Below are 15,802 nucleotides of genomic sequence, written 5' to 3'. Positions count from 1 at the left end.
TTTTTCGGGCGGTAAACATCACGATTGGCTTCAAAGTTCTGCAAAATCCTATTGATTCGTTTGAAAAATGGCTCGTCAACTGACCAAACTCGGATATTTGGACGTTAAGAAAACGTTGTTCATGCTCTGTGACTTGCAGGATAAGTTTCGTCCTGGCATGAAGATGTTTGATCCCGTGATAAAGAACACCAGCAAATTGGTAAGCGTTTTTATTAGTTGCCGGTAAGCTTCGGTTTCTTTCGATGTTTTCAATCCTACCTCCCGCCTTGCTAGCTACAAGCCGGCAAAATCTTGGACGTGCCACTGATCGTGACAGAACACTACCCCGAGAAGCTTGGTCGCATCGTGAAGGATCTGGACGTGGCTCACGCGAAGGGAGTTTACCCGAAGACGCTCTTCAGCATGATGATACCGGAGGTGCAGCGTAAAATCGAAGAACTGTACGGCCAGAGCGGTCCGGAAACGGTGGTTCTTTTCGGTCTCGAGTCGCACATATGTCTCGAGCAGACGGCCATGGATTTGCTGAGCAAAGGTTACACGGTCCATGTGGCGGCGGATTGTTCGGTCTCGCGCACCCAGGAGGACCGCAAACTTGCCCTCGAGCGTATGCAGCAGTACGGTTGCATCGTATCCACTAGCGAGAACATTATCTTCAAGCTGATGCGCGATAAGCAGCATCCGGCGTTCGATAAGATACGCCACCTGGTACGTGACCCGTCGGTCGATACGGAGTTAGCTAAGTTGTGAGACATTTGACGATTCGCGATTGCGACGCATTGCCATTGGGGAACAGGTTCTACGGGAAGAAACGGACGCATTTACCTTCGAAAGGAACGCAGTAGTGTTATTCTTTATAAAAGTGGTTATTCAAAATATAGACAGGTGATTGAATTTCTTAATTCTTTTATTTAATGCAAAAAATCCTGCACGAATGAACGGAACACCACTGCCGCTGGTAAGAGTTCGCCATCCGTCCGGCAAAAAGGCCATTGTGCTTACCTAGTAATGAGTAGTTTAAAAAAAAGTAGCCACCACATTCTGACCAACTGTCCGCCATACACCAAACACACACTTTTACAGAGACGAACCACGGGGATGTCTCGACTCTACTCAGGCAGGACAGGCTTCCTCGAAGCCGAAGGACAACGATAGTAACGAAAACATTAACAGCAATCTCCAACAACGGCGAACCAACGGTGGACCCGGTGGCTGTGGACTCGCTGGAGCTGATTGCGCTGGGAGGGACGTGGCTGCAGTCGGTGGCCTAATCGGCGACGGCGGCACCCGGTCGGGCTAAGCGTTCGTGCCCGACCAGATCGTACACTTTTTGGCCCGATCGACCGATGCCAGGGTGGAGCTGAACGGGTGCCAGCTGACGGCCGTGACCGCGGCACCGCTTCCACTGTGAAAAAACCAATTGCGGTCAGTAGTCCTCGTGGTGGTGGCGATGGTTGGATGAAGATGGCGGTGGATGGTATCGCAAGTGTGCATAAATGAAAAGGGCAAACCGAAAAGCGCAAACCGAAGGGCCGTACCGAAAGGATAAGAATTGTTAATTAAACTGGAAAACTGCTCAATACGTACATGCGAGGGGTGAGGACAATGGAAGGAAGCAAAAGCAATAACATACCACCACCAAGTACGAAACGTAACAAACTTTCTACTCACTTTGGATCCTTCAGGACGGTCTCGAGCGGACCATTGACGTTCCAGATGTAAACCGACCCATCGGCCGAACCGGCAGCAATCCGCGTGCTGGATGGACTGAACGCTACCCGAGACCAGTCGCAACCAACTTTGAAATTATCGTTACTGCAAAAAGAGGATAAAAGGGGACCACCATGTTATGTGATAACCTGACATCTTACGGTTCCTCCTTCACTAAAGGAAAACTCACCGAAACGTGCGCACGATCCGATTCTGGCGTAGGTCAAGCAAATTGATCGTGTCGTCCCGTACGCAGCTAAGCAAGAATTTGCCGTCTTTTGACAGATCGAGGGAAGTGATTTTACCCAACAGTGGGATCTCGTTCGCCGTACAGTCCGCTGTCCGGACGTCCCAGAAGCGTATCTTCTTGTCGACGTGCCCACTGATGAACGAAAAACTATCCGTAGTGACTAGATCGTTGCAGCTCGAACCGGCAAACTTGGTTTCGGTGCCTGGAAAAGGGATGAACGGTCATCGGGATGGTATCAAGGTGTCCGTTGGTTTACGTAGCTGTACTTACATGACCGATTCTTGAGGTCCCAGATTTTTAATGTCCTATCGTGACTACCGGTGACGAGAAAGGCCGACCCGAGGAACTTGGCTGCGAGCACCTTTCCACTGTGGCCGGTCAACGTGTGCTGAAAAAGGGAAGACGATAAGATACTTGATAGGCACATATGTATGCAATTGAACGAAAAGAAAGGGGTTCGACTAACAAATTGATTTCATCGAAGACACAACGAGGCTAAGTATATGAAGATCATATTCAAATTAAATTTGGTTTAGCATAGAAACATTGTTTTGTTGACTTGAATAAAAATGGTCCCACAATTTATATTTAGCATAAAGCATAAAATTGCCATTATCTTTAACTTAGAAACCATTTTGTTGCGTTACGTTCTCAAATTCAACATTGAGGTTTCGATCAAGAATGTGTTTAGCGTAAAAGTTCACAATATTGTGTCATGAGGAATATGTAAAATACACCGATTTTGTATGGAAATTTTGTGTATGTTAAATGGGGTTTAAATATCGTATTCGTTTGTTCGTTTTTTACGGGTCGTTTGTGCGTATGTCTTATGCCTTCAGTGAAATAGTTCTGAATCAATTCAATGCACGATGCAACGATAAAATTAACTAAGAGAGCAATAAAAGCATGCTAATAATAAAAATAATACTAATTTAATTTCCATTAAAAAAAAACATTTCAATTTCAATCGTGCTGCTCTCGGGCCAATGAAAATGGCTCCACCAGGTTCCCGTTCACGCCAACTAATGGTTTATCTAATGATTTGAAGGCGAAGTAAGGAAAAAGTCCCAACGTGTGCAGCCGATGCTCTTGCCTGTAGCGTTTGCCATTGCGTTGCGTTATCATTCGAAGTTGGACATCTAACTGCCCATAAAAGATTTTTATTGTAATTGCTGCTTTTTTATGTGGTTTAACCGACCAAGTCGGGATTATACGTTGTATGCAATGATAATGAGGAAAGGAGTTAGAGCTGGATTGCGTAACGCTGATTTGAACACGTGCTGCGCGTTACATTATTTACTGTCTTCGATTTTATGATGAGCTCATTTTTCCCCATGCGTTTATTTTGACGAAGTTGTTTCTAAGTCATCCTCGTATATAATAAACATGTGATTGAAAAATGTATGCCCAGCATTTTTTTCAATAATATGCATAAACAGTATTGCAATAAAATAACGTTGATTAAAAACATTATCGTAACCATGCGGTAACAAATAATCGTTGCCTTGTTCAGCATAGATTGCATTCCATCGAGTAAGTTGTGCGTGGACTAGAGCTTCACCACCTTCCAAACCTCTATCCTCTAGGTAAGGAACTCGCATCGGATGGATTGCCTGCACCGGGCTAGGTGTGATCGGAAGCGACACCTGATAGCGGTGAAACATGCTCCATGCGTAAGCTCCAGCCTGCGCAAGATGACACGAACCAGATTGCATTCCGGTGGTAATCCCTCCGATCCTTCCACTTGAAGGGGGAAAACGACAGTAGCGAATGACGCTGGCACGTTTTCTCACCCACTGGCACCCACTGGTCTGGCCCGGGCGTAAGGGGGTCCCGTTCCGTTCCAACTTGTGTCCCACTTGCGCAATGCATAATTACTGCACCGATGCACCGATGCATCATACACGCGGCCGGTGTTAGCGCGGCTAGCGGTACGGAAGGTACGGCAAGGGGTAGTTGTAGACGATTTTTGTAGAGCATATGTTTTCCTACCCAACCCTGTCCCATCCCCCAACCCTGTCCTTCGGGTGGCGGTTGTTGTGCAGAATGCTTGTGTGATGTCATAAATTTTAACAACACTTTCCTGTACCACCCGACACGAAGCCAAGGGGGGTTTGTGCGTACGTGTGTACGTGGGGAGATGCCCTCGATTCCAGATTTCAACCCCTACAGAGTCGGCAAGCATTTCATTATCAGCCGCCACTTTTTCCTTTTGTGGGCGTCCTTTCTTGGCAAACGGTTTTCCTCGAGCCAACCCCTTCTGTTTGGCCCACGATGCAAATCGATTATGCATAGACCGTGCGGTTGCATCGAAGGCGCACGTGTGCCATATAATGGGAGTAATTAAAATGAAAAATGTCCGAATTTGACTGAAAAATATCGCACCTTTAAGTTTTCCGTAAGCCTTTAAAGGTTGGAAATAAACGCCGTAGCTACTTATTTAATTTGTTTACTTTGAAAAATGGGAAGACAAATTAACCGTTAGCAGCATCGCAGCAAGCCTGAACAAGTAGATAACGAACTTGGTTCTTTACCATAGTTAAATAAAGTAGTGGCAAAAATTAAATATTTGTTTTTCAGTATTGTATGTAAGCCGACGTCGCAGTAAAACCGATAAATGCGGTCCGATCATGCAAAATTCAACTTTTCGTGTTTGTAGCACTGAATTTGAAACATTTCTATAATGTAAAACAAAACGAGAGAAAAAGATTGTTTGTTGAAAAACTATCGTATATTTCTAAAAATATTCCTGTTACTACTAAACATAGATAATCAAAATTGGTAATAAACGCTTTATTACAAATTAGAAGAATAGTAAATACATCAAAAGGTGATCAAAAAAAACTTGAACAAATGGAGAATTAGTACTTTTGCACAATCAGTATTTGTATTTTATCTACAATTGTTGCAGTGCTTACTTTTAATTCATTCCTAAAAAATTTTAGGTTGATTTTCAAAAGAACAAATTTTTCATCAAAACCAAGAAATATGCTCAATATAAGGGTTTATGTATTTTCGTACAAAGCTCATCAGTCGTGCGATAATTTTATTTTGGTAGATATTACAAATTTATTTGAACTCCCTATCGAAAATAATTCTTGTAAGAGGAAAAGTACTATGTCTTGGGACTTTACTGCATTAAATACAAGTAAAGGAAAAATGCGATCCTTATAGCATGCACTCTAAGGCAGCCCCAAGCCAACCTAAAACCAAACAATCTATCTATCGTGCCAACTTCATTACATTGGAAAACATTATCGTCAACACATCGAGCAATAAATTCACGCATCCACTGGCATCCGTTTACCGTCCTGACACCCCGAGAAATCTGTTCATCTAACGCATCCCTAATTATGTATGCGTGTTTTGAGCAGCAGAGAAGTAGTATCACCATCCCGAGCGCAGGGTGCCAAGTGTGGCCCTCTATATAGCCCTCCAGTAGTCGGCAGCACCTGACGACTGCTCTGGGAGCCGGGGAATGCAGATAAGTGCATCGGCACGGGACAGCGACGTTCGGCGGGGCCAATCGAGGCCAACTTTTATCATCAACCAGTAAAATCATTTGCTCCGATCGTTAGGCGGCGTTCGCGGTCCCCTGCTCGCCAATGGCACACCGCTGCCCCCGTGCAACGGATGCCGGAGCCGTAAAAGATCTCTATCGATTGGGCGAAAGGAGAGGGGAAGAATCACGACTCGACGTCGACCGATCGCGGCTGCTTCTTTTCCTCCCCGGGGAAAATACTTCCTGTCCCCGCGGAATCCGGAACACCTTCCAGTCCGGTTCAGCTCGCGTTTGCCTCGAGTCGCTGGCGAGGCACCCACACTTGCCGGCACGAATTCCTGGCGGTTTGGAAAATGGGACAACCTTAGCGCACGAACGCACCGGTGCTATTTTCACCGTTTGCGCAAGCGGCTATAAATAGGAAAAACCTTAAAATGTGGCGCACGCAAATAAAAACACAGGAATTATCACACCGGAACTGTCATCGAAAGCGACTCCACCGTGGGATCCTGCCCAGACGGAACTGTCCTTGTGGGCCGAGAAAATAAAAGAACCGTTGCCTTTTCCTCACCCCGTTGGCCTTGGAAAAGCAGGCAAACCAGCCGCCAGCCGAAGTGCTGCATCGCCGTCGCAACGCATGATTGGCGCACACGCGAACATTAAAGTGCGCGCCCGAACATGCACCGACCGCTCATGGCCAGTGCCCTTTCCATTCTCCCACCCCCCCCCCCCCCCCCCCCGCCCCTGTACCACCCTTTTTCTAGGCATACCCGACGCGTAGGTGATGGCAGCCAGAGGTTTTTGCTAAAAGGCTCCCGCAAGGAAAGGGAGATCCGCAGCCAGGGAAGTTGTTTTATGAATTGTAAAAGTGGATTTTACCGTTCCGAAAACTTGATGGCCAACTTTTTGTGCATGTGCTGTTTTATTTTCCCCGGCTTCCCCGACTTCTCCGGATTGCACATTTTCCCGCCCCGTGCTAGTGTTGCCCCACCGGTCGGATTTAGTGGTTCGGGGTAGGAGGTCTCGAGGACGCGCGTTCGCTTCTTGATTTCATTTTATATTTTCTTCCACAAGCCTTTTGTGTCGCCATTGGATGCCTCCAGTGAGCTGCATCTTGGGCGCATTCGCAGATATTGGTCCGGATTTTTTTTTGCCTCAAGCACAATCCCAAGCCGACCGGGTCGCGATCACTTTCTTTTTATTGCCCGCGATCGAACGAGGGTGGTGAGGGGGGTTGGTGTAAATTTTTAACAACCGAATGAAGACGTCCCGCCGCCACCAAGCTACTACGGAGGTCTCGACGTGCTTCTACGAGTGGAAAACTGATTTCCGGGTTGTGAGTGTGATTTGTTTCCATCATCCTGTACCGCTAACTTTTTTTTTTACGACAATCGATGAGATCGTTTTACGACGGCGATATTGTGAATTAACGATGTTCAGCGTTCCCGGTGGTAAAGGTGAGGGTGGAAAATCGTGACACTATTTCCAACGACCAATAACTTGCAAAACAAGAGTGTAGTAAAATTGCACTAACAACACTTTTTTCTATTTTATAAAATCCGCCTCGAGCTCCGCGAGGTCAATGTCCAAGGATAAAAATAAAATAGGCAAATGTGGAATCGAAAATCATAAAAAGTACAGATCGGCAATCATTTGAATTTATAAGCAAAGGTAAAGATAAAAAATCAGGGTTAAATAAATCAGTGCCTGCTTGAAACAACGCTAGATAAGTGCTAACGATTTCAGAAGTATATTATTACTATAGTTTCTTATATTATGCAAACCAAAAATCCTATCGAATGAAGTTGAAGCTTTATAGTCAAAAATTATTACAATACAACCAAGCAGTGACTAGTGGGTGGATTTCCTGGAGGTGTGAGTTTCAGCTACTGCTTCATGTCAAGCCGGATTGACACCCGTCAAATGCCCTTGAGCAGTGAGTGGTGAAGCTTCGTTAGATGAAATAAAATTTGCTAGAAGCTACCATTAACACCCTTGCTTGTACGAGGTTTACTTATTTTTTTAAAGCACGGCGAGTGCGAGACGGCGCTTGTAATTGTCGCTTCAGGTTAAACGATCGTTTTCGAATATTCCGCCACCACACTTAGCGATTTAACGGGATGGGCGATTTTTACGGCCATTCCCCTCAAGTAACAAATAAATTTAAGCAGCTTGCAGCTACTCTGGAAAGTTTCTCTCCGTTTAAATCATCTTGCCAGAACAGAGTTGACTTTCGTTAGCAGTTGATTGCGGCTTAGACGAAAATTGAGAAGAAGTTAACGTTATGTGAAATGCATCCGTTACTATCACTTGCCTCCCAGCGACAATTTTATGATCTGACACCTTTACTACACGACCCTACATCCTCCGTGAGATGGCGAGCCACTTAAATGGGATGTTTGGAATATTAAATCGATATTAACATTATGATTCATTCAAAGATAGTCGATTTACGATCGATGTTGATATTTCAAGAAATTACATATCATTATTATTTCAAGAAATTACATATCATGATCCATTAAGAGAAAAATTACACTGGTAGATTATGCGGTGCGAAGGCGTAGCAAACGATCAATGTGATACACAGTTGAACAGGAAAATATATGGGATGAAATAGATTAGCAAAGTTATTTATAGTAAGAGTTTAGTAACATTTTCAAAAATAAATGCGTTTTGTGTGCAAAAATAAATGCGATTAACGTTTCGTTAATCGTTGGTAGGAATTGAGTAAATTTAGCATATGTAGATTTCAAACGGTAGAAAAAGCACTGATATTGCAGTAAACTATTTTGTTGTTGCTTTCTTATGTCAGTATTTTACTATGTCTAATCTTCTCTCAAATTCGTTTAACACTGCAACAGGGTGCATAATTATAACAAAAAATTTAACAATTTTCTTATTACTTTTAACATTATCATGTATATTTAGAAAGCTTTTATCACAATTAGATTGATAAAATGATACCATAGTGTTTGTTGATCTTCCTTTCTTGATGTCCACAGGTAAGCTGAGGATCTTCTTCAGTCATGTTCTCCCAGCATGATGCTGCTTCCAAAACAGAATTTCCACGGATTTCACTATTTTAGTATCGCGAACCTCGCTTTTTTGTCTACTAATGTTTGTCTAGATGCGAACGCCATATTTTTGCTTATGAGTTTGTCGAAATGCTGCTCTTGTTCTTGTATGTTCGTGATTGATCTCCCTGAGTTTATTCTGGTTCGCTTTGTCTATACCGTTTGATTGTATTAAAAATTGAATAAATCACGCACGCTGCATTCTGTAAATGCAAATTTGAAAAACAAACCATCAGCCGAAGTTTTTTCTTTTGAGTTCGGTTGAACAAGGTTTTCTTTACATCATATTTAAAAGAAATTCTCTCATGCTTTCAATAAAACAACCAAAATCCAAATTTACCGTCAATATAAATTTGGAGCTTCCCTTTTTTTTGGTTTCCCCAACCAACTATGGATACCACGATGGTGGCCCCGAACCGACGACACACAAGACGGCGTACAACATGGTCAAATGTGCATATAAATATAGCAATAACCATACCAATAAATACGACCATAATAATTATCATACTTCGTTCGTTCACATGCCTGGGTGTGCGTGTGTATACCATTTTGATCTGCTGGCCATCCCAACATGTCGCCTCAAAGAGAAGTGCCGGCTTTTCGACCGGAGTAATGCTTTCTACTGCGTTTTTTTCTTACCCTTAGAACAACGAACGCACGCGCAACGGCCAGTTTGCGTAACAACGCAACATGCACCGGTGCACCCGGCTAATGCAAATTATGATCGACAGTAGCATAAACCATCCTCAAATAGCTTTTATTGATAGCGAGACGCTCATTTAATCCTTCCACTCACCTCCCTCCCCTGCCTTTGCGTGTACCGGTTGCATCATCATGCTGATTGCAGTCGGTGCAAATGCTGTTGCATTGAGAGCTGCAACCGATCGAGCGAGCATCGCTAAGGAGTGAAGAGGGTGGATGATGATAAAAAATGAAGTAAAGCAAGACAAATGGCGACCGGGAGATGCGCGTGTGCGCGAGGGTTGCAATAAATGTTCTAACTAGAACCGTACCAGCTTGGTGTGCCTACGATATTCAACCTTCCGCTGGCCATTCGAAGGAGGCAACATCATTAGGGTAAGGAATAGAAAGCCGTTCTCTTCGCCGTCCGAAGCGCCAGCCATGTCGGCGCATTTGCTTATGAATGCTCTTGTTCTGTACGCTAATGGGCTGCGCTGGGGAGAAACCCTTGGTCTCCCAAACGAACCATCATTATGCTGGCGCGATGATGCGCCCATTATGTGTTCACATGCTCGGCTGGACGGAAGAGCGCCAAGGCAGGGGACACAGGAAACTCATCGAATGTTTGCGATGATTACGGTTAATAATAACAATTTCGTAATAATAATTACGGAACAATGTTCCAACGGTCGCCACCGGGAGAGGGTTGGTCTTTGTTTTCGGTTAGAGCTCGACCGGCGGACAACAAAAAACCACGATGGATCATCCACCAATTATCCCATTGCGATCATCCTCTCCCGGGACCGATCTGATGGCCTAAGGACGGCCGCATCCGTTTTCCGAGGTGTCAACAGGACCTGTTCAACAACTGTTCGCCCATCCCACCGGGCGGGCCGGGTGTGAACGCTCCCTGCGGATGAAATGCTCTAATTAAATGGCAAACACTTGCACCCGCGAGGAGTCCCCAACGCGGCGGAACAACCGGTAACAAATGCCCCCGCGGACGGGGCCAGTCCGTTGAGATTGTGCTCTACAAGATCTCGGCGCGGATCAACCGCTCGGACTTCGTTCGCGCGCCTGTCAACGAACGGGTTGTTAGTCGATTGAACCTTTATTGACACTAATTATAGTGAGAAGCAACCAACCTGCCTCAAGCTGCCTGGCGCAAATCTAAAACGAAAAATAAAATCCGATCCGTAGAACGAACCATTGCGCGCGCCCGGGATTCCTTCGTCGTTCTGTGACATTTACGTGACATAATTGCATCAAGCAAACACCTTCCCTTGTGGGGCCTCCTTCCCGGGGAGGGATGACGATCGTTCGTTCAGCTTATAGTCGCTAATTAGCGTTGAACTTTATCGCAGGCCGTCGATCGGCACGGAAGAATGGGCTGCTTCCTGTGGCTTTCACGCACACAGCCACTGGAAGAGCACCAATGCCGAGGAATGTCGCTGAGGGCGAAATTTAATTGAGAACAATTTATTGCGCACAATTAATTACGCACTCACGTTTGAAGCGTTTTATTTTAAGACTAAGCGTCTCGAATGGGTGTTTTTCTTTTCATTTCGCTTATCTATATTTATTTCTGTACCATCGGACTGGAAAAAAAAATCTCGAAGTTCTTGATTCTTGCCACGAACCAACGAGATTAAGCTTTAACATTGGAGCCATTGCCATCACTTCTCCCTGAGGAATGATAATACTAATTGTTAAAGGGACATTTGGAGAAGGGTGGTGTGTATAATAAATTAATTAAAACAAAATATTTACGGTATCAAAGTTATTCCCACACACTTTTTCCCTCGAGCTGTGGAATAGTGGAAACGCTACAGTTCATATACTTTCTACGTATTTTTCTAAAGTTAAAAACAATAACCAAGTTGAGATAAAAAAAAATCTTAATAGAAACCCAACTAGGTTGTAGTATTTAAAGAAAGTGAGAAGTAATCGTAACTAACGTAATTTTTGTATCAAACCACTAGAAGTTGCGGCAGGTTTGATGACCAAAACAGATTTATGTTCAGTTAGTCCCAAAGCGTTCAGTTTGTCCAAAAGGATTCATTAAAATCGCCAGGGAACAAACTAGCCCACGATGTTCAAGATCATCATGTTTTTAAGTTTTTAAGAAGTCCTCATACAATGTTCTTTAACAAGATCTGGGAAGCTAAGCTGGAACGTTGGATTTGACAGAATTTTACAATCTGTCATTTAAAAAAGCTTGAAAAAATAGCTCTCCTACTTTCGTCATACGCTGGCAGAGCTTTGGTTTTTTCTGATGAAATCTACTTGTCTTGCGGCAGTCACATCCTGTTTAAAATCTAGTCCTAGGTCCGAGGATATTCCGGATATCAGTATTAAAAAGGAGAGTATATTAAAAAATTGCCAAATGTACCACCTGCTTTTATCCAAAAACGGTAAGGCCAACGTCCGACATTCTATAACGGGTGGTTTGTAGTATGTTCACGAAAAAGATAGGACAATATGTATTGATATATTAATTTGTATGACAATATATTAGACATCGTGTATTTCATACAACAGTGTTCTATCCCGTTTGCCAATCTGTCTTTCTGACGGTTCCTCGCGTTCGCCTGTTACTCAACGTCCTGAGTGGTCCTTCGACAGACGAGGTCGCATTCTTGATCGTACCATCGAAAGGGAGGTAATTTTTACCCTTCGTTTCCCCCTCAGATCAACTTGTTGGAAGTATCGTAACCCTTAAGGTGCGTCTGGTCGTTTTGTGTTCTATGTTGTGCGTCCAATAAATTTTGGTGGAACTTCCCCAACGGACGGCATATCTCGGAGGTCACAAGCGATCGCAGTTAGTCGCGTCATCGCACGCACACGAAGAGTGGAGGGAGGGCGTTAATGGTGAATTATTTTATTGCCAATGGGGCTTTCCCCGGGCGCACGAGGCGTACGCATTATTTAAAATGCAATCATAAAGATCGGCCTCCTGAAGCAAAAAGGGCTCCGAGGGTAAGGGCTTAAGATACAGAAAAAAACGCTTTAGAACACTCTCGACTGGTTTGTAGCAGCAGGGGAAAAAAAGGTTATAACATCAGAACGCACGCAGAACGCCCAGGAACATCGGCGCAACAACGACCAGATAGGTTAAGGTGTAATTGAAAAATTACTTCACCATCATAAATTGATCGCACGAACAAGTTGGCGCTACCACAGACTCGATTGTTTTTTTATTTTCCATTCCGATCCTTGCCTGGTGGAAATCCTAGGCAGGAATGTCTGTCCGCGGTTGTTGCAGCTTGTCCAGGATGCTCGGTAATTGATGACGTACAACGGGCGGAACATGATGAGGATCAGGATCGAACGGGTCGTCGTTCTTCTTCGCTTGTCCCACTCTGGACAGAATGTTCTGTTGTTTACTCTGGGCCATTAGTATACGCTATCCAACGCAGCCGCGGGCCATAGGAAGCCAAAGCCTAGCGAACGCCGCTGAGAAATGATGCTTGAAAGCGATCTGATCTGCTAGGAATTAATAAAATCGGAAAATGCTCGTACCCGCTGCCCGTTGGCCGGAGGTAACCCTAATCTGCGTGAAAGGTAAAAGCCGCCGAATGCTTCCGGAAGAACGGTTCAGCGGCTTTTGAGGATACTCGTGCGTGCCGTTTGCCATTTCTAATCACGTCCCTGCTGCTGCCAACCCGAGGGAGTGAGCAGTTGAGGGCACGCCATCATTTCCATCCGTCACTTTGCTCTAGACACACACGCACACGTTCCTGTACCTCTAGTGTATGGGGCGGAACCTGGGTTCATGATCTCTCCGGTGCGCAGGCTTTATGACGGCCAAATCCGACCACTCGTTCACGCCTGTCTCGTCAGCGCACGACGGCAGCGTCTTCCCCGGTGAGGTTTATGCGCGGTGGCGCATTTTGCATTATTAATTCACCATCCGCCAACTCATTTAACTCGCGGCGCGGAAGCGCGCACGCTTTTGTGGCACCGGCACAAACGATGGCGCTCGTGGCAAAGAGTTTCCGAAGGACCGCACCTTGTAGGAGGTGGAGTTTCTGTTCGTTCTTTTTTATTTTCCTGCCGGCGGACGTGCTGTATGGTGGTGCAGAGTGGGAGGTTTTCCGGCCCAGGAAGGTTTGCCAAGGATCGGAACGGAACCAACGGTACCTTCGGGTCGAGAGCCTCATCTTGCACCGCACAGTCTCGGACAGCTGGACGTACAACGGTGGTACACCGGGGTCGGCTTGGCGGGGTTGCAGTTTGCATCCCGCAGGTTCACCGCTGATGAGCTTCATCAAAATCGACCATTGTGGTGGGCATTTACATGTCCAAGTCTCGCTGCATTAGGCTTCCCTTTCCGACGGACATTACGATCCGCAAGGTGGATGCTTCAATTAAAATCAAAAACCCATCCGGAATGATCTGGACGCTTGGTACAGGGAACGCACGTCGGTTTGTTTCCCACCGTAATCCACCATCGGATCGGAACCGTCCGAAATGCCACGGTGCGTTCGCCTCTTTTGCATACAAACATATCATAAAAATAAATTGCACCGCAAACACCGACCTGATGCACTCGGGTGCCCGGGTTGCAGGGTAATGCATCTACGGGTGAAAACAATAAGCAAGCGTAAACCCTTCAGGACTAAGGGTGAACCTTGGGGTTAACAATTTGATATGGTAGAATGATTTGTGGCAGGATGAAAAATATTTATTTATATTATTTTATCTCATCCGTTTAAACACAATAAATGGCTTCGTGCCTCAGCTTAACCTTACAGATTCCAATTTTCCAATTTAAATAATGTTTAAATACGTAACGTGTATGGTAAAACATTGATAACTGCCATAATACCCATTATAAAGCTAAATCTAAGTTTGTTTTTAGCTTTTAACTGTGTTTCCATACTAATGTTTTGGTTTTCCATACTAATTCAAATTGTTTGTTTACCCAAAATGGTTACAACATTAATTTGAGCTTAAGTATCTTTTTTTAATTTGAAACAATAATCTACGGCGAAAGGTTCCTACGTGGATGAAGAATTTGTACCTCATATTTCTTTTTTATATAAGCGACTGACTCCACTGTTGTGTATCCATTGAATATTACATGTACATCTTTTGCAAGATTGTGTGTCCACGCCTTTAGTTTATCTTGAAACTTTTTAATGTTTTAAGTTGATTGTTCAAAAAACAACAATCTTGTGATCAACCAACAACTTTACAGAGACATAACCTTCTAAAAGTCCAGAGAAACAAATGAAAAAATGTTGAACTGCATGAAAATATACAATTTATGTTCTACGAGAAATTCAATCAACACTTGATGCCAACCGATCGAAATAAAATAAGCAATTCAAAAAAGTTACTACTCAACATCGAGTATGACTAGTGGGCCACACGTGTAGAAGAAAAACGTAAATGTGGCTATCGGTGATAGAATAATAAATTCTTTTTATCGTGCAAAACACATTTCACCGACAATCGATTACCTTTTTCACACAGTCTTCATGACGCTGCTCGCATTAGCATGCCCTAGGGCCAACACTAATCGCCCCGAGGTAACATATGTTAATGGAAAGCTTAATGGTTGCCTTCGAAGATGGTAAAGTACGCCAGCAGTATCATGCCCGGTAGCGCACACGGGAATTATCTTTAAATTGGTGTTCCCTGATCGGGGCATCGAATGACAAATGGTGGAAAATGACCGTAACCGAAATCAGCTTCCCTGCGTGGAAATCGGCTTAAGCCATTAGCTGCTTCGGCTGCTGGAAAAGGAAACACTCTGGAGCTACACATATACGGGGGGAAGCTTAGGGAATATTAAGTTCTCCTTCGGGAAACGAAAGGATGCAACCACCACCCACGGCATGGATAGGGAGGCTGCATCCAGTAGCGTCGAGATATCGGTCTGGAATCCAACAGTGGAGCTGACCAAAGGTACGGTCTCGCCCCCGCGTACGGTGATAAAACCGTTGAAGGCTTTTAACTTATCGACACTTTGTTCAATCCGCAAGCCAAGGGATGCAGAAAACAACACCGGAAGATTGCCCGCCGCCGACCAGAACGGATCCTTTTGTGGTAATTTGAATTTTTATTGCATCTCACTTAATTGCGATACGTGTGTGTGTGTGTGTGTGTGTGAGTGTGTGTAGCAAGTGAGTGCAGGATAAACGCACGTACACAGCCGATTTCGGAGTGGAATCGGAGCAAATCGAACAACAATCTTCCATTAGAGCGATCGATTGGGTTTGACCAGCGCGAACCTAAGGCACCGGCGATCGATTGCGATGGAGTTCGGCCGGTGGTGCATAAAAGGAGAGGAGCAAATAAACTTTACATAAGTCCGCCGTGTACCGTGCGTGCGTCCGGCGGTCGCAATCCCAAAACACCAAGAATGGCAAGGGCCATGCCAGTAGCAATCGATTTCCGCGTCCGAAGACGGAGAAACGTATGCCGCATCTTTGGGAACGGTAGAGGTCATGGAGGTGGTGGTAAGCAGATATTGTAACATCGTAGAGGTATAGAAGATTTAGCAGCGGTAATGGATCGCGGGAGGGAAGGAAAGTGTTCTTGATTCGGGGAAGAGATGGGCAAAATTTGCAT

At 44.7% G+C, this 15,802-nt stretch overlaps 2 protein-coding genes across 3 annotated transcripts in view; one reads left to right on the top strand and one right to left on the bottom strand.

Annotated features, from left to right (window-relative positions):
* Positions 1–5: 5 nt before the first annotated feature.
* On the top strand, positions 6–917 carry LOC131271762 (isochorismatase domain-containing protein 1-like). The gene is made up of 2 exons (XM_058273289.1): positions 6–199; positions 274–917. The coding sequence occupies exons 1-2, from the start codon at positions 68–70 to the stop codon at positions 745–747; spliced, it is 606 nt and encodes a 201-aa protein (XP_058129272.1). The 5' UTR covers positions 6–67; the 3' UTR covers positions 748–917.
* The window catches only part of LOC131271758 (autophagy-related protein 16-1), a 270,155-nt gene continuing 255,253 nt past the window's right edge, over positions 901–15,802 (bottom strand). The window contains exons 4-7 of one of the 2 annotated variants that reach the window (XM_058273285.1): positions 2,228–2,345; positions 1,898–2,159; positions 1,669–1,812; positions 901–1,432 (exon numbers count right to left, since the gene is read on the bottom strand). In XM_058273285.1, coding sequence (XP_058129268.1) covers positions 1,294–1,432; positions 1,669–1,812; positions 1,898–2,159; positions 2,228–2,345 — 663 coding nt within the window. In that variant the 3' untranslated portion in view covers positions 901–1,293. The remainder of the gene's footprint in view (positions 1,433–1,668; positions 1,813–1,897; positions 2,160–2,227; positions 2,346–15,802) is intronic. The other variant, XM_058273286.1, reaches the window with a different exon arrangement.

Source organism: Anopheles coustani, chromosome 3 (assembly GCF_943734705.1).
Source record: "Anopheles coustani chromosome 3, idAnoCousDA_361_x.2, whole genome shotgun sequence".
In the NCBI taxonomy this organism is placed as follows: domain Eukaryota; kingdom Metazoa; phylum Arthropoda; class Insecta; order Diptera; family Culicidae; genus Anopheles; species Anopheles coustani.
Note: the sequence above shows the minus strand (reverse complement) of the source record. Positions and strands in the feature narration are given on the sequence as shown.